We start from the raw sequence: 23,587 nt of genomic DNA, 5'->3' as shown, positions 1-23,587 counted from the left end.
GTGGCAATCATTCCCCTGAAAACATTTGCTCATGGTTTAGATAATCTGCCCTTGCATTCTCCTTGCCTGTGACTTGGAATGTTGTCAGTGACTGAAAGCTCCAGCATCACACAGCTCTGCTTCTGGTACCTCCCTGGTGATTTATGGTGTTTCTTTTCTTTTTGTGACCAAATTGTGTTATCTTTAGGGAATTCGCTCCTCAGCCTATAGTAAACAAAATCGGTCATCAGCATTACCCATTCTGGAACTGAGTGACATAACCATTTGTCCTTAAGTTCTTTACAGGTTGATGTTGTAATCTAGTTAAAGCCAGTTTGTGATCCCAGTTAACAATTCTAGCTGGGGATTGCACACCTGCATATTGCCCAGGGAACTACCAGTATGGTAACTACTGAATCATTCTCCCCACTGTTATCCAGTAAAGGATATTTACTTGACGTGCCATGTGCTAATTTTTATAACACCTCTACTTCAACAGCTCTGTTCTGTATAGTATTTATTTGTACTCCAGCCATACAGGGGTATTCAATATGGGAGCGATAACATAGTTTTTGCGTTAATATCGGAGGTATGACATCATTATCGCAGGTTTGACTTTTACACCGTATTCAATTTCAAAGACTTATCGCAGTTTTGAAAAGTCTTTGATAAAAAACGGGGATAACTTTTCACCATTGAATAGGTGTCGAAAAAAAATGCAGAATTGGGGTTTAGGGGTGCAGGCTTAAAAAAAAAAAATAGCCTGCACCCCTGGGAATGACATTTAAAAATGAACTGTGTCAAAAAAAGTTTAAACAAAAAATAGGGACACCCCAAAAAATTAATTTCAAAATTGGGGTGAAAAAAAAAAATGGGAAAAAATTGTTTAACAATAGGGAAATAGGTTCAGGGCTATTCTGCAAGTATGCGGCAGGTGTTTTCTAGAATAGATTTATAGCGGCAGGTGCACAAATGCAGAATTTTTAAAAACTTACTTTAGGGACATCAAAATATGCTAGTACCCATTTTCATGTACCCCAATTTTGATGGGACCACTTAAAAAAACGAAAAAAAAGTAACCTAAGTGCTCTTCTGCATCACTTCTTCAATGTCGGAAAAAAACCACCTGCTGCGGCTATTTAAATCCCCGACTTTCAATTAAAGGCTAAACGGGGGTACCCATAGTGATCCCCCATGTTTTTACTACTTTAGGGGGGGTCTTACAATTTTTTTAAGGAAAAATTCGTAACTTTACGCAAATCCAACTTCGGAGTTTCCCGTTTTCGTTAATTTTATATTGAATACGGGTATAAGCGGGAGCGCGCCCAATACTTTAACGCAGGTAAAAACTCTGATATGAAACGTTAACTTCGACAGTGAAGTTAACGTTTCTTATTGAATACCCCTAATTGTATTTACACTGAGGATATGAGTTGACTTTTTCCCTGTTCAGAATCCAGCTAGGTTCCTGCAAAAGAATTATCACCTATATGGTCTTGCAGTTTACAGAATGTAAACAAAATCATCTGACTATGATCATATCTTGGCCCTCCGGTTTCATAAACACTTTTGTAAAGGTTCTTGGTAACTTTGCAAGACCAAAAGGCAGACAGGTGAATTGGAAATGCTGTACCATGATCCAGAACCACACACACAATGTAGTGAACTGCAATAGGGACATGAAAGTAAATAAACTTGTATATCAATGGAGGTGAAAAATGCACTTTGCTGTTAAAAGAGAAGATGGCGTTCACAAATTCTATTCGGAATGGTCTAGCATTTACAAACTTGTTTGTTTCATCCTCAACCTGAGGAGACTAAAGGCTGCTGAGGCCTAAAATCATCTGCAATTCTGATCTGAAGGGATGGTGCTACTGTGCCTGCTTGTAGACTGTTCTGTAAGGTCTCTAGCTCTGAAGTCTGGAGTACTGGACTGTATAAAGATCTTTCAGGATACTGCTGGAATTCTAACTTGTATCCATTTTTTTTTTTTTAAATCTAGAACCCATTGATCTCTGGAATGTGACCAGATTTGTACAACTCTGCCTTGCCTCCTACTGATGTTAGAAGAGATTGATCCTAACAATTATTATTGCGGGTTCTTTTGCATTGGCCTTCAAAATTGGAACCAAAAGTATTAATCTGCAGGATTTGGAAAGTGCAGTTTTTTTGTGGATGTACCCACAAGATTTAACACAGTAATTTTGGCAAGCTCTAAAATGTGTCCCCTAATCTTAGTGGTAGCCCATGGTTTATAACTTCATGAATCTCCGACATGGGAAAGTGATGAGGGAGACATTGAAAATAAACAAACCTGGATCTTGTCTCTTGTGGCAATCCATTAGATTTGCCTCCAGATTTCAGTACCATGGCTACAATTTTTTCTCTCCAAATAAACAATTTCCTATAAAAAGGGAAATTAGCCAAGCATTTCTTAATTTGGCATCAGCTGCCCATGTATGTAAAACGGATCTTCTGGCCATTACAGTTAAGGCCATAGATCTCACTGAAGACACCTTTTGCATAGAAATGTAATTATTTTCTACGCAATTTCCACACTCCTCAACAGGCATTACCAGTTTACCTTACCTCAATATCTGTATGGGTTATAGCGCTTCAGAATTTTAAAGCCCTGGTCACTGAGGCTGTGGCAATACCTGATTTCACTGTGATTTGTAAGAAAAATTATTATTATAATTTTTTTTTTTTTTTTTTTTAAAAAGCACTTCCCATACTCCCTTCCATGGGGGACTCTAAGTGGATTTCTATTGGAATAGTAGTTGTAGCAGACATGCTAGCTACAGCTGCAACTACTTTAAAAACCCTGGACCACTTCAATATATCTTCATCATTAAAAGGATACATATGTTCTAGCATTAAACCAGCATTTTTCAGCTTCTTCACATTTCTTATGTATTCTATCTTTTACTACCTTACGTGGGAGTAAAACTGGGTACACACTAGACTTGCAAACAATGCGATGGTTGTCTAGGTTTCCTTTGAATTCCTTGACAAACAATATAGTACACGTGTATATACACACACACACACACTGCAATCTTCCAAACAATATATCTAGCATAGTTTTGTGGTTAGATCGTTAACTATATAATGTTAACATATCACCTGGTTGTCCAGTAGACTGTACAATTTGCGGGAAATCAATAATGAGATTGTCAGATTGAGTTGCATGTAGGGACGAGCTGAAGATGTGCGGGACGATGCCACTGGAGCGGGCATAGTGCATATACACTTGACAGTTTGAACGATTTGTCGTTCGATGCGTCGGAATCTGCCAAATCGTTAAAAAAAAAAAAACTGTCAAGTGTGTACGTAGCTTTAGATTCTGTAATTGTGTTTCTGTACTCCTCACAGAGAGATCTGATTGTGCTGATGTGAATGCTATTAATTCAGTTATCTTACATAGGTTTATACGATAAAGATTCCACTTTATCCAAACAATTTCCAAAGTTTTTTTTTTTTTTTTTTTAATTCTCCAGATTCAGCATCAGAGGTCCTCTTCCAGCATTTGCTTTTCACATTCAGAATGAGTTTCTGAATGTGAAAAGCAATCTTCTACACCCATGCCGGTCAGAGATCTTGTTTGTTTAATCCCATGTCTGCTAGGGGTTTACACTTGGTGAGTACACACTGACCGATACTTTGGCCGATCAATTGATCGACCTGTATCTGATGCCCTTCGGGCAGTATGCACCCACGATATCTCGGTGAATGTCGGCGTTCACAGACATGTCGCATTGCCTGTGCTGCACAGTCAATGGACAGATAAGTCTGCAGACATATCTGTCCATCAGCAGATGTGTCCCGACCGCCCATACACACAGAGCGGCAGCAGCGAGGAGGGGGAAAGGACACGCCCCCTGGACGCCAGGACCTGCGGGCATACCCAGATGATGGTTGTTCATTGTGTACGAACCACCATCACCTGCAGCTATATCTGCAGACCACTCGATCTGCCGATATATCTGTATAGTGTGTACCCACCCATAAGGCATCATCTGGCTTCCAGGCACGGTTTCTTCCACGCTTGCATTCAGAAACTGAAGTACTGTATAAAGTAAGAAACCAGCAGTTGGATTTGTTTTGAAAATTTTTCTTCTTAGTAACTGCACAATGTGTGATGATAGTACAGGTTGAGTCTCCAATATCTAATACCCCTGGTCCCAAGCATTTTGGATAACGGAATATTCTGTATATTGTAATAATTGCATATAATAATGAAATATCTTGAGAATAGGATATACACACAGAATCCATTTATGTGCTATATACACCTTACGCACACAGCCTGCAGGTAATTTTATACAATATTTTCAATAATTTTGTGGCTCAAACAAAGTTTGTGTACATAAATTAATTTTATGTATGTTTCATATACATCTTATACACAAAGCCTGAAGGTAATTTTATATAATATTTTTAATAATTTGTGCCTTAGACAACGTTTGTGTACATTGAACCATCAAAAATCAAAAGGTTTCGTTTTCTCAGCAAGCCACAAAAAATTCTGTATATCGGAATATTTGGATATGGGAGACTCAACCTGTAATAAATGCCTAAACCCAGGTCACTGTAAAGGACCACTCTGTTTAAGCCCAACCCTTCTCTTAAACTGGGTATAGACCTGGCCGACTTGTTTGCCAACCCACGGATCCGCACAAGACACACTTACAAATCTGCCGCTCGATAGGTCTTGCCTGACATCACAACTGGACGGGCATTTAAATTTGTCCACAGAGTTGAAATGTCAATGTCGGCAGTCCCTGCAGCAAGTGTGCGGGCAGTTGGTGGGTCGTCCGTACACACAGCCAGATGCATCAATATATCTGCATTGGTTGTGCTGTATGGCTGATGAGATAGGTCTGAACAACATTCACATACTTCTGTACACACATACAGATACACTATGCCCAGTCATCCCAGGGTTGGGCTAATTGGCTATGGCATAGCCAGCTTTATACCAGGAGTAAGCTGGTAAGATGTGAACCTCCACCTCCGTTCTAAACAAGTAAAATACTCTTGAGAAAACGCAGGAACCTGGAAAACATGGAGTCCATGTTACAATTAAAAAACAAAGGTATCTTTAATACCAATAACACTGTAATTGAATTCTTAGTGCACCCACCTAATAGTGGCGTAAATTGCAAACAGTATGGTTTCATTTATTCCTAGACCTTCCTTAATGCACCCAACTTCTGCAGATTGAAAACACAGGGAAAAGCCTAGAGACAGATCTCCTTATGGAACTTAGTACCACTTCTTTCTGGATTCCTGAATAGTATATCTCATCAGGTACTCATGTTTCTTTATCATGGGGGAGCAATCAAAAGTAGACAGTCATTAAATAGACAATCACTCCAACAGTTTAATAACATAAATGAGTGCTAATAGCATGACAGTAGAGAAATGGGTTTGAGAAATAAACCAGCCAGTAAAATAAATCATGCACTCCACACAGCTGAGCTGCATAGGACATTATACCTATAGCATGCACTGAGAATGTCCCCATATTGTACATACTTTACAGAGGAGACAACATGTAACATAGACCTACAGATCTTCCCGCTAAAATAAGGGCCTCATATACCTATTATAAATTACAAATATACACAAAATGTCAACTGCTCCTTTCTGATATTTGCAGGAAGAACAATATCTGCACAATTGTAAGATAAAAAAACAAACCTTTTTTTTTTTTTTTTAATTATTTGCAGCCACAAAGAGCAAATGTAAAAATTACAAAGTGATGCAATGATTTATCTATTAACGGATCTGTAGTTTTTTTTTTTTCAATAAAAGAAAAGATCGGTCGTACTGTTTTGCACTAGTCCTCTTCATGATAAATAATAGAACTCTCTTTTTATATTATAACACTATTTACAAAATGTTAACATCAGCCTTTCAGACCAACTTTTCCACAAATTGCCAAGAATTAAAGTGAAGGTGTAAACCTCAGTACTAAGAGTGAAGCAGGGGTGGGCCAGGGCAGTAGTACTGCATATGTAAAGCAGTCAACCAATACCCATAAAGTTAGGTCACATCACTTCATTAAGAACTGGTGATATCACAGAAGCATCTAGTGAACTCAATCTGAATATTGACTCCAGTCCACAAAATGGGTGAGAAGGTGAAAGATGCTTTAAAATGTATCATATTGCCAGGAAAACTGTTCTTGAATGTATAGCAGTATTTCAGTCTCCTGGTACTCACTACTTTGCCTAATCAGTTCTCATGCATGATTAGTTCATCATTTAGTAGCACAATATCAAATGAGTTCTTGAGGAACTGGATACATTTGCAAATATCTTCGAATGTCACAAAAGACTCATTGCAATATTTAGGGTAATTTTCCAAATTGAAGGGCATCAATATTCTGCTGATCAAGTTACTTATACCTCATGCCTCAGTGATATTAGTAGGCTGCACAATAATGATGAATAAGCAATAGACTGTAAATACACTCCAGTAAAAACAATAAAATTAATGAAAAGTGTTGGTGTCATTATGGTTAGTGGGGAAAGGGGGGGGGGGGAATTAGCGCACACACCCCCCCCTTCATCCTCTGATTTACAAAACATATCAAGGAAGACTTAACATTTTTGTAAACTCTAACACCTTCCCCACCCGCCAGTTGGCCAAGCCTCAGATTCCATCCACCTCTTAACCGTACAAGTAGGTACAGATCGGCTACCGAACTTCATTCTCTAAGCGTTGAGAAGCAATAGTGTTCATTACAAATACGTAGTGCACAATACTAAGGTTAGCACAGCTTTGGTCCATATTATGTTGTCTCCAAATACTGGAAATTATAACCAGACATGTGCATTAACTTCTTGAAGCATCAGGAGCATTTTCAGGTTCCCTGGCAGAAACAATGATAACTTTACAGGTATCTGGACACATCGGACAAAAAAACAAACCAAAAAAAGAAGTCCAAACTAATAGTTATAAAATGAAGAATGACCTAACTAGACTTTACACCAATTAGCACAACAATTAAAACAAGCAAAAGGACAAACAGAATTAAAATGACAAGCATCTTGCGATTCTTTTTCTGGTACTGCTCTGCCTGTAAAACAAGAGAGAAATGGATTTAAACTTCCGGAGTCCCAGAAAATAATCCTGCAGTTATATCCCTGAATGCCATTCACTGTGACCAGAATATGGGAAAATTAGCACAAGTGGCTCAGAGACGTATTTTCACAGCTTTTATAAGCATTTTCTGAAACATGCGCTGTTGGGGATAAAAAAAAAAAAAGGTCCAGTTACCACATATAGTACAGACAGCCATTCTTTAGGCTAGGGATGGGGAACCTAAGGCCCCTGGAATGGTTTGGTCTGGCCCTCTGAGCTTTTTTCTGCTAGCCTCATCTGGCTAGCAGGGTGCCTAGAATGGCATCCTGCAGCCAGAATCTATGCAGCAGTGCTGCCTGCGGTGTCCTTAGGGCACTTCAGAAGGTCACACCGCTACCCTTACAGCTCCCCGTAGCATCCTCAGGATGCTCCAGGCATTGCTTTAATCACCAGCGATTGTGGCCCCACTCCTATGTGACATCACACGGAGGGTGTACGTGGCCTGCACCAGGCCCGCAAATAATGTTATATACATCAAATAGGCCCTGGGCAGAAAAAAAGGTTTCCCACCCCTGCTTTAGGCTGAAGCACTTTCCATGCGACTGCAACCTCCATAGCGACATCACGAGGCATGCACTCAAAAAATTTGGTGTGTTGGCCAGCAGAGTGTAAGTTAGATAGTTGTTACTAATACCCCTTTTTACACCAAACAAATAACCCGGGTTATTGCCAGGTCGATCCGGGTTGTGGCTCTGTGTGAACGGCTCCCAAAAAAATAACCCGGGTCGATTTACCAGGCAATCTTACTCGGGTTGAGAGCAGGGTTGAAAACGGGTTGTTCCAGGGTCATGAGGCAGTGTAAACGGGTGCTACCCTGCTTATTTGACCCGGCTAGCTCTGAATGATGCTGACTGGAGCTTCTGGGGCACTGGCAGATGAAGTAATTTGTCAGTGCCCTGCATAGAGAGACTCACATGAAGCCATGGCTTGCCTGCCTAACCTCCTGCACCACAGCAGCCTGACCAGCAGCCACAAAAGCAGGCAGGCACACAGCCTGCCATAGCCAGAACTGCAGCCTGCACCACAGCCTGACCAGCAGCCACAAATGCAGGCTGATACACAGCCTGCCACAGCCAGAACAGCAACCTGTAGCAATGCTGTAATCAGTCCCCACCCCTCTCTTTTGCTGCCTTTTGTGACAATCTTTGTCAGACCTTAAAGCAGACCATTTTTAATGACTTCTATAGAGAAAAGCAGGGATTACCCAGGTTCAGTGTAAGCGGGGCAAACCCAGGAATAACCCGGGTCGAGTTGCAGTGTAAACGGAGTCTGAAGCCGAGTTCAACCCAGGATTGACCAGTGTTCAAATTTCAGGGTCGGACCCGGGATTTTGGTGTAAAAGGGGTATTTATTGACATAAGGAAATACCCTATTACTAACAAGCAATGAAATGAAGTGTATCTCAAAACTATTTGGAGTTCACATCTTTTATGGTTGTGTGACGTAAAAACATAGAATGTTACTAATGTTTAAGAGATTTGGAAAGACAGTTAGGAAAGGCATTGTCAGAAACATCCAAAATCTGAATAGTAACGTGAACTCTAAGACTTTTAAGCCGCATTTGTATATTTTAATTCCTTGTTTTAAACTGTGCGATTCTTTTCATAATCAATATAATTCAGTTTTGCAATTAAAGTTTTGTTTCCCGATGATCTTCAAATTGCCAAAGAAGAATTTGAGTATAAGTAGCTGTAGTACTGCGTGTTTGCCCGGGCAAGTCCGTGACCAAACGTCATTAGAATGAAATTGAAAGGGGCTTTTTTATGCGGACATCTGGGTGACATTTAAAGTAATATTAAGAAGAAGAAAAAGAACAGTAGTGAAGTTCACTACAGCATTTTGTAGGCAAAATTTCATTTTTCTTTTTGGCACTAATATATACATTTTGCTACCGCTTGAAACTCGCAAGCAACGTAAAGTTGTCCTTGAGATAATCAATTCGCTTCCAAGTGTACACCTGCCACTTTCACAGTTTGGCCCTGTGATTTTTCGATGGACATGGCAAATGTTATCTTCAGGGGAACTGGAGATGCTTAGCTCTCTGATAGAAACAAACTATCAATTGGATCGTGTCAAATGTTTTTTTTGGAAAGCATTAGTCATTGGAATGTAACATATTGGTATGTATAGGTCTTTCATTGTATTGTATGGTATGAAATATGAATTATATTTCAAGCAAGCTATTCTGGGTCGCACACTGGCAGCACTACATATCTCCCTATCATGTGCTCTACGTTACAGGTTCCTTGCCGCACATGCGTGGTCCAGTTGGTACACCAGTACCTAAAAAAATATGAATGTGAGTGGAAGCTATGACAAAACACATAGCCTGTGTTCTAACTGGGCCTGTAAACTATACTTATGCGAATTGTCAAGTCAATCGATTCAAAAGGTTGGCCGTGAATGAGCAACAAACATACGTTTCAGTTTTATATATTAATAGGGATGTATCCCATAGAACGACTACGCACCTTTTGTAAGTGTTTCAGCCCATCCTCTGTTTTAATACAGGACTGCTCCACATTATAGTCAATTCTGTCCAAAACAGTACCCTGAAAAGCATATTGGAAGTCACTTCAGAAGGGTGTCTTTAAATAAATAAAAAAAGGGTAATACCATTACTAGACCAGAAAAAGGAGTGCCAAATACCTGTTCCACCACCATTGAACCCAGGTCCCGGAAGATCTCATTCAGGTCAGAGATGGACTGTACAATCTGCCGAATCTCTCGCTCCCGTTCCTCCACCATCAAAGTATTCTGCTGTACTAAAACAAGCTGATCATCTGTGAATTCCTGGACACAGGTAAGAAAAGTGTCAGAGCAAAGAGTTTCATGTTGTGTATGAGTCTGCAGTCACTCAATGGCTGCACCAATCACAGACAGCAGTATAATAGTTGTACCCTGGCATGTGTGTTTGCTTTTAAAGATCTTAAAGGACTGAAATTCAAAGTAGATGTTCCTTACAAGACTTTGCTGTCTAGGTAAAGCACACAAAAAATTCCACCATTACTGGAAACATTTTATACTGCTTTCAATTTATTTTGTGCAGTCACAATGGGCAAGTTAAAGTCATCACGACTTAAAATCCAGCTGTCTGGATTTTAGGCAGTTATGATTAATCCCAGTCAAATGTTGTCCAAGACCACTTGTTGTTTAGGCCCCGTACTGTAATCTTTATCCAACTATGGCCCGTATTCAATTTGAGGCGAAAAGTCCAGACTTTTTGCCTACTTCACTGGTTTTGCAGTCAAAAAAGTATCACGCGCGTCCCCGCTTATCCCCGCAAATAAGTACGAGAAAACGGGACCCGGCAAAACTGAAACAGGCGAAAAGTCCTGTCAGTTTTGGGGAAATCAGCCTAACACCCCCCAAAAGATGCATTGACATGAGGGATCACTGTGGATACCACTGAATAGGCCTGGCCAAGGTATTTGGGGTACTTAAATGTTCTCAATAGGTTCTAATTAGCGTCTTTGCATAAGTGGTGAAGAATAGCATTTAGCAGTTTTTTTTGTGTAAAAATAACTAGTCTCAGCAAATTTGAGGTACCTAAAAATGGGGGCCAGCATATTTAAAAGTTGCTAAAGTGAAGTTTTATAAGCTGTGAAAAATCCACCTGCCGCAAGCAACTGCAATCAAAAAAATATCTGGGGCATACTTGGGTACCCCCCCCTGGAGTTTATTTCGCCAGTTTTTAACTTTGACCCCCAACTTTGTTTTTTTCCGCCCCCAAAATGAAAGTGCTTTTTTGGGGTGTTCTTAAAAAAAAAAAAAAAACTTTTATGCAGTTTACCTTTGGTGGACTATCTTAAGGCTGCACGGGGGTTCCAGCAACGTTGCACCCCAAAACCCCAATTCTGCACTTTTTTCCGCCTGCTATTTATAGGCGAAACTTTTCCGCCGGGACCATTGCATTGACTTCCCGCCTAGGCGAAAAGTCTTTCAAATTGAATATGGCACAATAGTTTCCTCCTGGTGAAATGACGTCACCCAGAATACGATTTCGCCAGGAGGAAACTTTTCGCTTCAAATTGAATACGGGCCTTGGTCTGAAATAAACAAATGAATGCATATATGGGCCAGCTTGAATTATACGGTTTATTTCTGTTGCCTCTAAACACAACACATATGCTGTCAAGATAGATAGATATCTATTTGTTGGGAAGGGAAAATGGATGTCAAAAATGTCTGTGTAGCATGCCTTATACGCTTATTTTACAGAATAGACCCTGCTAAGAATACATTTTCCCCATTAAACTTGTTGCAATTGTTTCCATAGCTCATATTAATTGCAACAATATCCTAATTTAAAAAAACAACAACAAAACAACACTTTCATATAAAACTTTATTGCTTACACTGACCTACTAACCTAAAGGCGGGTATCCACTTATAGATATACAAACGAGAGCATGATTACGACACTGCTGTCATGCTCTCGTTTGTATATCTAGTAATGTGCCTAGACTGAATGTTCACTTGTTCAGTCCAGGCACATAACTCATCCCCGCACATGCTGAACCTGACGAGATCGTCAGGTTGACCAGCATGTACGGGCGATGTCGGAAGCGACCAGAGGGCATGCGCATCGCTGGTCGCTTCCGACCAAAACATGCATGATGCATGCACGATTTGCAAGCGATTGCACGATAACTACGTCATTATCGTGCAATCGCTTGGCTAAATCGCTAAGTGGATAACCCCGTTAAGTCTAATCAGACTAAAGACAATTCACTTGTTTCCTACACACAGAGGGATGTTTTGCAGGCAGAACAGATATCCATAAGAATGCAGCCTATTCATACTGTAACAACATGCAATTTCACTGGGGAACCAAGAGACTGCATTCCTCGAAACCAGTAGGAATCAATCAGATCCATGACTGATGTTACTGCTGTAACGGCTCCATAAATAAGCTGCATACTGTTTAGCTCACAAACTAGCTGGATCCACTATATAGAGGCGATTATAAACTTTTAGTGCGACAGATTTCAAGCTATGTTTCTTACCCGATCATACAAGGTATTGTCCTCTCCATCATCCATGAGGGGGACAGAGGTGTCAAAGAAATGTTTAGATCTTTCCTCTCGATTCTTCACCCCTACAGGTGAAATGAAGGCTAGCATGGAGTTACAGCAATACAAATTAAACCAGGTCCAGTATAATTAAAGCCAAATGTTGTGCTAGTTAATGAGAACGGATCCATTGTTAGTGGAAAACCTCTATCAGTCAAAGACAAGCATTTATAATAGCAAGCACTGTCTCTACTTTCAGCATTTTCAGATAAACCTTTATGGTTATTTCCAGTCACCAACCACTGCATCTGCATAGGAAGTTAGTAGATATTACTCTTGTAACCCATTAAAAACAGAGGCCTATTACAGAGTTTTTAATCTACTATACACCGGCCGACATATTAGCCATTCAATATATCGTGTGTGCGTCAGCCAGTGTGTACCAGCGATACGTCTGTGAAAGTTGTCGTTCACAGATATATCGCGTCCGTTGTGCTGCACAGCCGATGCCCAATATATCTGCAGATATATTAGGGCATCATGCTGTGTATACGGGCAGTCAGCCGCCGGCCTGTACACTTGCTGCAAGGGCCGGCGGTGATTGACAGCTCAACTGGGCGCTCAGTTTTGAGGTCAGTCACGACGAATTGTGCAGACTGTATGCAAAACATATGTGCTGCACAGTCTGCAGTTATATCAGCAGACCAGTCGATCTGCAGATATATCTATCAAGTGTGTACACACTATAACAGTTTGCAATAGTGTATAAGAGTTCCTTTCAAAAAAATAGATTGTAAGCTTATTAAGGCAGCATTATGCAATCCAGAAATAAATCTTCAGAAATATGTTAGTCATAAACTATGTAAATTTATGTTAAAAAAAAAAAAAAAAGTCTAAACATGGAAAAGCCAATCCTTACTTTTGAGATAGTCAGACTGAGCATGTCTGAAGTTTGTGGAGAGGTCCTGGAGAGACTGTGCCAGGGAAGACACTACGTTCCTTAACACCCGCTCCTCCTGTTCTGTACAGTGCCGTGCTCGGCTCTGTAAGGTCTGCACTGCTCTCTGACACCGGTGGAACATCTACAAAACAGAGCATGCCATTAGAGTAGGAGCAGGCAACAGTATTTCTATGCACTGCATCACTCCATGTTACCTGTGTGATCTCCTGAGTACTGATTTCTATAGTGTGCTCCTCCTCTGTGCTGTCATCTAACGTGGGTCTGTTTAAGTGCTTGTCATGCAAACTGGCCAGCTCCTTCATCTTCTGTTTAATACGTGTGACATCATACTGGATCTAGAACATCCAGAAAAAAAAAAGTGTCAGAATTAAGACTTCAGATATTTTCTAGATCAATAGACTAGGTCTACTATAAACTTAATGAACGAACATTTGGCGATGAAGACCAAATTAAAGGGATTTACCTTCAGCACTATTTTACTCAGGTAGAGTTGTTCATGTTAAGTGTAATTTTCACTACCCTGGGATACAATACAAAGCTACACTTTAGATAAAACTACTATTACAAAGAGAAAAGCAAAAATGCATCGTAACCTAGGTGTAAAATATAAATCACTTTACCTGATTCTATAAATATGCTGACAACACAGTAGAGAGCTATAAAACAAAACATGGCACTGGCATACAGACAGACTTCTCTGCCTTATAAACCTCTGCTCCCCAAACAGGTACAGAGAGGACTCGCATTCCCCACCTGTACAGCATTGGAAAATTAAAGACTTTTTTTTTTGTCTGTTGCCATGGTGACATCAACAAGGATTGCCCATTTGTCTTGAAAAATGCTGTGGTTTATCCACTCTTCACTGGTGACACACTGTAATGGTTTCTTCAATGCAACCTATTCTTCAACAGACCCTGCCTTATAGAAGACAGGATTCCCTGGGGGCAATTGTGGCCTTCCTGTCCACGTCTCTGAGGTGACTCTGATGAAGGGATTAGAAGTACTGCATGGGTCGCAGTGGTAACAAGCCCCTCTAACCCTATGCAGTCAAGGTTCTTCGTGACATGTATGACTAAATCAAAGTAAATAAGACCTAAAAGAAAAATGAAAACAAGCATGCTAAATTGCACATCTTACTTCTTCTATGCCATCCACCCATTTGGGAGTCAGACGCTTTGTTACACCAATGGCTGCTTCTGGGTCCAAGCTAATGCCAGACACCAAGGCCATGCGGTCATCCGCGATCTGAATTAAAAAAAAAAAAAAGGATCAGCATGAAATCATTATTATACAGTACACAAGAGTTACATGGAAAGATTGCTATGTGGCACAGCCAATTTATATAACACACTCAAATAATCACACTGGTTACTACTTTTCTAAGTTAATACCCATCTAATGTATGTTTTCCTAACCTCACATTGTATATGGGATCCTTGTGTACCCTAAAGGAATGATTTCATTCTTGACAAACCCACCAAGTCCCTATGTAACAGATTGCTGTGGGATTCCCAGTACACAAGGGATAACTGAATGCTGGTACACACGTTGATAACAGGTAGAGGAGAGCACAGCTGGCAGCACAAATAAAGTCTCCTGCACTGTAAGAGTCTATTAAATAAGACATCTATCTAGATATGTGCCAAGTACACTGCGTACACCGCATGCTTGCCAGAATGGTTAGGTAGGGGTCAGTCTCCCTGCTGTCAAGAGCAGACCAGAAGCGGTGTGCAGGTGACTGTGGGAACCGGAGAAAGTGAGGACATTGATGAAGGGATATATTGGGCGAATGGAGTCAATGTGCGCATAAAATTAAATATAAATTGCTCCAGGAAAAAAAAAAATTGTATTAATTAATATGACACCTGATGTTTTGTAACAGCAGATTGTTACTTGGTTGTCAGTGGCGGTGAATATGCAGCATGATCACAACTACTTGCTACCACTCTAATTTTGGTCCATCTGGTTTCCTATGGGGCAGGCTACATATGGTACTTTGTATTGTAATTGTCAGATAAAAATATAGTAAGGTTAATGCCGGGTACACACTGGAGCGATGTTGTTCCAATTTGGCCAAATCTAAATGACAAATCATGCATTATGTATGCACAATATGCACACCCCCGCGGTCGCACGCAATGCCGTCAGGTTTGAGGTGCTGCCGATATCACATGCGGCGCCATGCATGTTACTGAAGGACAGAACGAGTGATCGTTACATCTTTCATTAATCGCTGCAGTGTGTACTGGCAATCATGCAATGTCCATGGACATCAGCACAATCGCCGGTCGCAAAAAAGTGTACCCACAATAAGCCTTTGACAGCATCACAGAACAGAGGAACTCATTTAGCTAGACCTAGCTAGAATAACACAACAGAAGACACAGAACCAGGCACTACTGCTAGAGTAACCTGCACAGCATTTTGGCTCTTTACAAATTGCAATATAAAAAGGGAGAACAAAAAAATTGTGCAAATACAATAAATGTACTACACACATAAATGGCATGAGAGGAGCAAATCACTGTTAAAATCAAATACCTTTTAAAGAAAAAGACCAGTTAGGGAGATGTCAAGTTAGGGAATAGTGACTGTACCTCATCAAGCTCCTGGGATGCAATTCATCAGATGGAAGGCAGGGGGAGCAAGGGATAGACAAAAGTAGTGAGAAAGAGAAAGAGATAGAATACAGATCATCAATGCTGATTAGTAGCAGTCACCAATCATGTGTCTTAATATGCATTATTAATGAAATGGAATCAGAAGACCAAGGACTGGAAGAGAAATCATTTAGAAATTAATGAGAAAATAAAGATTTGCTGCAATATAATTGTAGTGCATAAATGCCTATAGATGGAGAACAACAAATTACACAAGTGGTTCTCAAACTCCATCCTCAAGACACCTTAACAGTTCAGGTTTTAAGGGAAACCCATGCTTGAGCACAGGTGACTTAAGAACTTCATTCATTTTAATATAACCATCTGTGCTCAGCCATGGATATCCTTACAACCTGGACTGTTAGGTTGCCTTGGAGACTGAGTTTTGGGACAACTGAACTACACAATCAATTTTTCCATAGGCTACAGAAAGTGTAATTTTCATTAAGGACAATTATACATTTTCATGATATTCTGTTGTTTGCAAGTACAATTAACCCAATGGCCATCAACAAATGCTTTCAAGTGTGTCACCAAAAAAGGATGTCATGTTTGGAGAGGGTAAAGTAGTGTTCATTCTAGCACTCTGCACCTGTCACAACCCATGCAGTTCCTCTTTCCTGCCTGGTGTGTCACTCTCTGCTCTGGTGCTTCTAGCACACTGGTCTGTAACTTAGCTGATGCAACAAACTGCTGAGTATGCTAGAATAGTGTTCATTCTAGCACCCTGCACCCGTCCCAACCCATGCAGTTCCTCTTTCCTGCCTAGGGTGTTGCTATATGCTCTGGTGCTTCTGGCACACTCAGCTAATACAACAACTGCTAAGATACAGACCAGAGTGTGCTATAAGCACCAGAACAGAGAGCGACACCCCAGGCAGGAAAGAGGAACTGCACAGGCTGTGACAGGTGTAGGGTGCTATAATGAACACTAGGATAGAGACAAAACTGAAGAGACAGTTAAGGGGCACATCCAATAGCAGACATAGAAACGACTGCACGATTACGACATTGTAATCGTGCACTCGTTTCATAGTCTGGTGCTGTGCCTACACTGAACGATCAGTCGTTCAGTGTAGGCACATCAGTCATCCCCTAACATGGTCAACCTGATGTTATCGTTAGGTTGACCAGCATGTTTCGGCGATGATTGATGTCAGAAACGACCAACGGGAGCGGGCATCGCTGGTCGTTTCCGACATTTACATCCCCGATGTGTGCCTGATTGCACGATTAGGATGTCGTAATCGCTCTATGTAATCAGGTAGTGGATAACAGGAATAGAGAAGACCATCAAGGCATCCAAACATAAGTCATGTATCTGCAGTAATGTTTGGGTGACGTAAGCTGGGTACACACTTACCCAATGAAGACGCCGACCAGCCGTCACACCTACCAAGCGTCCAATTTGGTAAGCTAAAACACACTTACCAATCGGTCGCTACAAATGTTTAGCTAGACATCACAACTGGGTGAGCATTCAAATTTGCCCGCCCAGTTTTGAAGTCCGTGTCATCGGTTCCTGCAGCCAGTGTACGTATGGTCGTACACACAGCCAAACGTACCGATATATCAGCAAGATAAGGTATCGGCTGTACTGCAGGGCCAACCTGATATGTCACCTGCTGATCCGCTATCAGTATATTATTTGTCTTTCAATCGAACGATATATCCAGTAGCCTCTACTCAGCATTAGCTTCCAGTCTAGCCCTGAGTGAAGTACACTAGTGGCCAAAAATGTGGAAACCTTTTTGAAAATGTTTGATTTTAGGGTTTTAGTGCTCATAACTGCATTATTTTGAAAGAAAATCCTATGAAGGTATATATAATTGTATACACAATATAATTCAGTTCACCGCAAAGAATTATCTTTTGTACATAAAAAGTTATAGCTAAATAAAAGATAGGGAGCACATTTGTTGCAACCAGAATTGATAGTGATAATCAAACCACTATAAGATGTTTTACGAAGTAGGTCGCTGTTTTTTATGCGTTTTTTTTACATTAATTTCTTGACGTTTGTGTAACTTATTTAGGATGCCAAGCAAAGTAAAAAGAGTTGACTATTTTACGTGAAGGTAACCAAAGGAGGCATTTCGAAACTGGAATAAGTATCAGACTCAGTCGATTCAAAACCAAATTGGTAAAGGTACGAAAAGATCCACAACACCATGCTGTGATAGAAGAATGAAAAACTGTGCTTGAGTGACAGAAGAAAATCATCCAAGGCAATTCAAAATAACTTATGTGAATGTGGTGTACACATCAGTGCCAGGACTATTCCACGCAGACTTTAATATTTTAGATTAAATGCCAGAATTCCAAAGAAAAAGCTGCTTTTATCTCCCAAACAATGGGGCTAATACAGCAGTACACGGGAATCTGCGCATGCGCAGGACCCATTCTGCTAGTCTGCAGAATGGGTCCTGCTAACACGCACGCTAGCCCTTGAATGCCTCTGCCTGATTGACAGGCAGAGGCATTTAAGGGGCGGCCGGCGTTCCCGGAAACATGTCCGTCCTGTTTTCCGGGAGTGACCAGCCCAGAAACTGCGAGGACGTACTCAGTCTGCTGGGCTCACAAACCAACCAGCCTGAGTAAGCTGAGGCTTACTCAGCTTGTCGGCTGCCTGGCGCCGTACACAATCACGACCATCGATGGTAGTGATGGCGATCCCAGCACGTTGGGATCTCAAATGCAGCAGAGGGTATCATACACCTCCTGCTGCAGTTGCATGATTGCAAGAATCACATTGCAAAGCTGCCTGCGTGCAGCTTTGCAATTGCGATCCTTGCTGAATCAGGCCCAAAGACAGAAAGAAGGAGAGAACCAATAGGTACTCAGCAGGCGCTGAAATGAGTGGTTCGACCAAGCAGCTACTATATACAGAGATAGTCACTCCCTAACATCTAGAAATCAGAAAAAGGGGGGAGGGTAGTAGCGCTGAACAATGAGCAGTCTATATATACTAAAAAATATGCATATGTAGCATTTGAATACATTCAGAATGTTTACTCATTAGAATTACACAATGCTGTTAAAATATTCACAATTCTACCGTGACGTGCTATAAAAACAGTTTGATCTCACCCACAACCCTAGAGTCCAATGTCTGCCTGTTCGCATACAGCTCCTTTTGGGCTGGACACTGGGAGTGCGGAAAGATGTAGATTTAGGACTGTCCACTGGATATATATCCTGGTTACCACTAGAGGAATGTCCCTTTATGATATAAATCATTCAGAAGGATGGGTCCTCAAGTCATACCGTGTCCTTATATAGTGACGTCCAAACCAAGATGATGTTTGTTTACTCCCAGTTCGCTTTGTCCTTATTAAATCCCAAGGGCTGGTTCAGGCTGGTCTGTGGTATCCAGAAATAAATGTATCCAAATGATGATGATAATTGGGTGGGGGTAAAGAACCCCACTACCAGGGATCTTCACCCCCACCCAATTATTATCAGCATAATCACGCCATGACATGACTCTGTAGCGCTGAGCGTCATTTTGGGCGACTTTTTACCTTCAAATGCATATTTTTTTGAGTCACATAGCGATGTGAATAGATAGGCATGCTGCATATCATTTTAATCAGCAGAAGCTGCTTGTGCTATGTTCTGTGAGCGTGTGCGGGTGTATCTGCCTGCAAAACACTACGTTACAGTATCAGCGGCTGTAACACTGTAATGTAGTGTTTAGCAGGGAGATACACCCACAGACACACACAGAACATAGGCATGCCGCATATCATTTTAATCAGCAGAAGCTGCTTGTGCTATCTATTCACATCGCTGTGTGATTCAGATGTATTTGAAGTAAAGTTGCACAAAAGACACTCTGCGTTACCAAGTCACACAGAGTTCCTGCGTTGTGTGCGGGGCGACTTGTAGCGCACGGAGGATAGCTGTATGTGGACACATCTGTACTAATGGATATTGTGCAAAGCTAAGAAATGTACCTTCCCACAGTTCAATACGTATAATGGTTTTCAAACTGTAAAATTTTGTTATACAGTTAATTGCATTATGTTGTGTTATGTTCTAAATGAAATTGCCATTGTAATGTCGTCTGCTTTTCGGTATAATACTAAAATATATTAGTGCCATAAGCTGTTAAACTTCAAAAATGCACATTTTCCAAAAGGTTTCCACAGTTTTGGCCACTAGTGTAGAATATCGACTGCTAACTACATTATACTATATTTCTGCTAAGATATGCTCCTCGTCAATATCAGCTCTGCTTGTTCCTACAGTGATGATAAATTCTCCTGTTATTTATCACACAGCATTTTTTTCCTGTACTAGTGCATACAGCAGACTTATATCTGCTTTGAGATATATGGAGTAGGAAGGCTGATAATGTAGAAAGGATAGAAATCATTAATTATTACTAATTTATCAATTTTAGTCTATAAAATTCAGCTCTATAGCAGGGCTCAACAAATACTGGCAACTAAGATTTCAGTCCTGGCAAACAGATTTTTTACAAGTTTTCAAACATTTTTGGTTAGGCATGATGGTTTGGCCCCTAAACTTTTAGGCTGGCTCCTAGCTTTTACAAAAAATTGTTAACCCCTGCTCTGCAGTATAATTGAGTATATTCACATAACTCACCAGACAAAGCATAGAAAATGGAGAATACAAGTTGAATGGCTGTTTACTGATGGCTTTATATGTCATCTGTAAGTATACAGTGTTATCATCCCTTTTATACCAAAGTCCCAGGTCTGATCCAGGATTTGGAACACGTTTCCACCCCCTATCAGACCCGGGACAGACCCCTTTTACACAGCAGCACCAACCCGGGCTATGGTCTGCAGTGACCTGGCTCTTCCGGCGTTGCAGTGGACACTTGGAGATGATGTCATCTCTAAGCGCCACTCAAGACGGCCAATCGGACAGCATGCGGCACGACTTGGGTCATCATGACCGGATCGCGCAGATTACACTGCAGGGTGACACGGAAACGACCCGTGGCCAATCCTGCAAGCTACCAGAGTTGAATTCCCGGGTCCCATTTACACTGACAAAAATCCAGGGTTGATGCGCGTTCACGTGCATCAACCCTGGATATTCAGGTCGGTGTAGAAGGGGTATTAGAGAGACAACTTTATTTAAACAAAAACTACAGAAAGGCTTTCTACAGTTCTATAATGCAATGTACTGCAAGAATACTTCAGAGTTCACAGCACATGCAGCAAAACAGAGTACCGTATATACTCGATTATAAGCCGAGTTTTTCAGCACATTTTTTGTGCTGAAAAAGCACCCCCTCGGCTTATACTCGAGTGAAGTGTGTAGCGCTGACCGGACGGAAGGAACACAGGAAATATCTGTCTGTCGGCCGTGGCTGGGCATACACTGCCCGATGCGGCCAACAGTTTACTGGGAAATATCGCATTGGACGGGCATACTGGACAATCCAGCATGCCCGACCGAGCAATATTTAACCCTCGGTTTTACCCCCACACGCTACAATTATCGGGGCGATCCGCCAATATCAGGCGGATCGCCCCAATAATTGTAGCGTGTATGGCCAGCATTACTAATGCAACCAGGATACTAGTCAGCAGATTATATAGTGATAGTAGATATATCAGATCATAAACAGATATTAGCTTACTGATCTTCACTAAACATAAATAATATTTTACAGAGCATGCAGGTGAGGCGTTACATTGTATATGATCCCTTACTCATTACATGTATATAAAAGCATAGGTGATTACCCCCTCTTCACAAACAGGTGTATGAAGTTACACAGTACCCTCCTGACATGCAGGTATATAATGGTACACCGAGGCTCCTCTGCACATACAGGTGTATAAAGTGCAACAGGGCAGGGACCCTCATCACATACAGGTATATAATGTTACACAGAGACCCTCCTCACATACAGGCAGAGCCGTAACTAGACGTTTTGGTGCCCTGTGCCAGAGAGCTTTGGCGGGCCCGCCCCCCCGCTTTTCAATAGGGACATAAGAAAGTGCACCTAAAAAAGGGCCATGGCTTCATGGGGAAGGGCCAAGGAAGAGATAGGGGTACTCCTGGGGCAGCCAGAAGATGCTGGGGATAAAAGAAGAGGAAGCTGCAAGTGAGAATGATACCAAACCGGAAAATTGCTGGAACAGCACCCCCTGCCCTGCAGTGCCCTGGCACAGGTCGCACTACCCTAGTGACGGCCCTGCTTACAGGTATATAAATGTTACACAGGGAAGGGACCCCCATCACATACAGGTATATGTTAAACAGGGCAGGGACTCCCCCCCCCCCCCCCCTCACATACAGATGTATGTTACACAGGGGCCCCTTCTCACATACATATGTATAATGTTACCCTCCTCACATACAGATGTATAATGTTACACAGGGCGGGAACCCTCCTCACATACAGGTGTATAATGTTACACAGGGCGGGAACCCTCCTCACATACAGATGTATAATGTTACATAGGGCGGGAACCCTCCTCACATACAGGTATATAAAGTTACACAGGGGCCCCTCCTCACATACAGGTGTATAATGTTACACAGGACAGGGACCCTCACATACATACAGGTATATATTGTTACACAGGACAGGGAGTGGACCCCCTTACATACAGGTATGAAGTGTTACACAGGTGCCCCTCCTCACATACAGGTGTATAATGTTACACAGGACAGGGACCCTCACATACATACAGGTATATATTGTTACGCAGGACAGGGAGTGGACCCCCTTACATACAGGTATGAAGTGTTACACAGGTGCCCCTCCTCACATACAGGCGTACAATGTTACACAGGGCAGGGACCTCCACACATACAGATGTTACACAGGGGCCCTCCTCACATACAGTACAGGTGTGTAATGTTACACAGGACCCCTCCTCATATACAAAGTGTATAATGATAGATGGGCAGGATCCTTCCTCACATACAGGTGTATGATATTACACAGTGGTCGGAGACAGGTGTTGCAGATGACACTATATAGTATATGGTCACCCGGGGCCGGAGACTCACCGCTCCGAGGCTCCGCGCACTCCCCGTGCGGCTGGAATTACTCACTTGCTCGGCCAGAATGTGCCGGTTTTGGGCGGCATTGTTCCGCAATAATAAGAAGGCGTCGGTCAGGCGGCGAGTGGCCATGATTCTAGCCGGCCCGTGCTCCCCTTACCCACCGATACCCGCCACTCATACACCCAGGCCCCGCGGCCTATACCCGCCGGACCCGCCGGCACCGACACTCCGCATCCCAGGACTTCCGCCAGGAACATGCACCGGGTAAACCCGTCCGCCACTTCCGCCAGAACTAGGGTATGGCAAAGAATAAAATTCACAACTTCCGACTGCTACACTAATTAATGGGAAACATGAACTGTCTCTAGTGCAGTAGCCATTTTATCGGAGACAATTATTTTTGTTTTTAACTGACGGTGCAGTTGCGGAAATAGTGTGGTCGACGACATATACCAGTGGTTCTCAAACTCGGTCCTCAGGACCACACACAGTTCACTTTTTCCAGGTCACCCAGCTGGTGCACAGGTGTATTCATTACTCACTGATAAGTTTTAAAAGATCCACAGGTGCAGCTAATTATTTCACTAGTAATTATGTGAGGAGACCTGCAAAACATGCACTGTTTGGGGTCCTGAGGACCGAGTTGAGAACCTGTGACATATATCATAGGCTAATAGAAAGATATTACAGAATGCAGTTTCCTTTAGTGAAGCACTTATCAATGCCGACATATACACTTGTCAATTATTGGTGTTTAAGGGGTCTAGTTACTAATCAGTGTAATGAGACAGAGTGATAAGGTGCCAGCCAAT

General features: G+C 41.7%; 1 protein-coding gene across 3 annotated transcripts; it reads right to left on the bottom strand.

Moving 5' to 3' along the window:
• Positions 1 to 5,064: 5,064 nt before the first annotated feature.
• Positions 5,065 to 23,089, bottom strand: STX16 (syntaxin 16). 3 transcript variants are annotated; one of them, XM_088442477.1, is made up of 8 exons: positions 22,779 to 23,089; positions 14,248 to 14,355; positions 13,305 to 13,445; positions 13,069 to 13,231; positions 12,144 to 12,235; positions 9,784 to 9,927; positions 9,606 to 9,686; positions 5,065 to 7,069 (listed from the first exon to the last, which is right to left on the bottom strand). In XM_088442477.1, exons 1-8 carry the CDS (start codon positions 22,902 to 22,904, stop codon positions 6,965 to 6,967), a joined length of 960 nt encoding a protein of 319 aa, XP_088298603.1. In that variant the 5' UTR covers positions 22,905 to 23,089; the 3' UTR covers positions 5,065 to 6,964. The 3 variants fall into 3 exon arrangements, with proteins under 3 accessions (XP_088298603.1, XP_088298604.1, XP_088298605.1); XM_088442478.1 differs by having other exon boundaries at positions 22,824 to 23,088; XM_088442479.1 differs by lacking the exon at positions 22,779 to 23,089 and adding an exon at positions 15,652 to 15,671.
• Positions 23,090 to 23,587: the final 498 nt, after the last annotated feature.

This window comes from Taudactylus pleione, unplaced genomic scaffold (assembly GCF_031769625.1).
Source record: "Taudactylus pleione unplaced genomic scaffold, aTauple2 ptg000018l, whole genome shotgun sequence".
Classification (NCBI taxonomy): domain Eukaryota; kingdom Metazoa; phylum Chordata; class Amphibia; order Anura; family Myobatrachidae; genus Taudactylus; species Taudactylus pleione.
The sequence above is the reverse complement of the archived record's forward strand: the minus strand, read 5'-3'. Positions and strand labels throughout refer to the sequence as shown.

Coding starts and splice junctions, on each gene's coding strand:
- STX16 (XM_088442477.1), bottom strand. CDS start 22,904: ATGGCCACTCGCCGCCTGACCGACGCCTTCTTATTATTGCGGAACAAT. Junction 13,446..14,247: donor GGGTGGATGGCATAGAAGAA/GTAAGATGTGCA, acceptor TGGATGTTCTAG/ATCCAGTATGATGTCACACG. Junction 9,687..9,783: donor GTTCAATGGTGGTGGAACAG/GTATTTGGCACT, acceptor TATGCTTTTCAG/GGTACTGTTTTGGACAGAAT.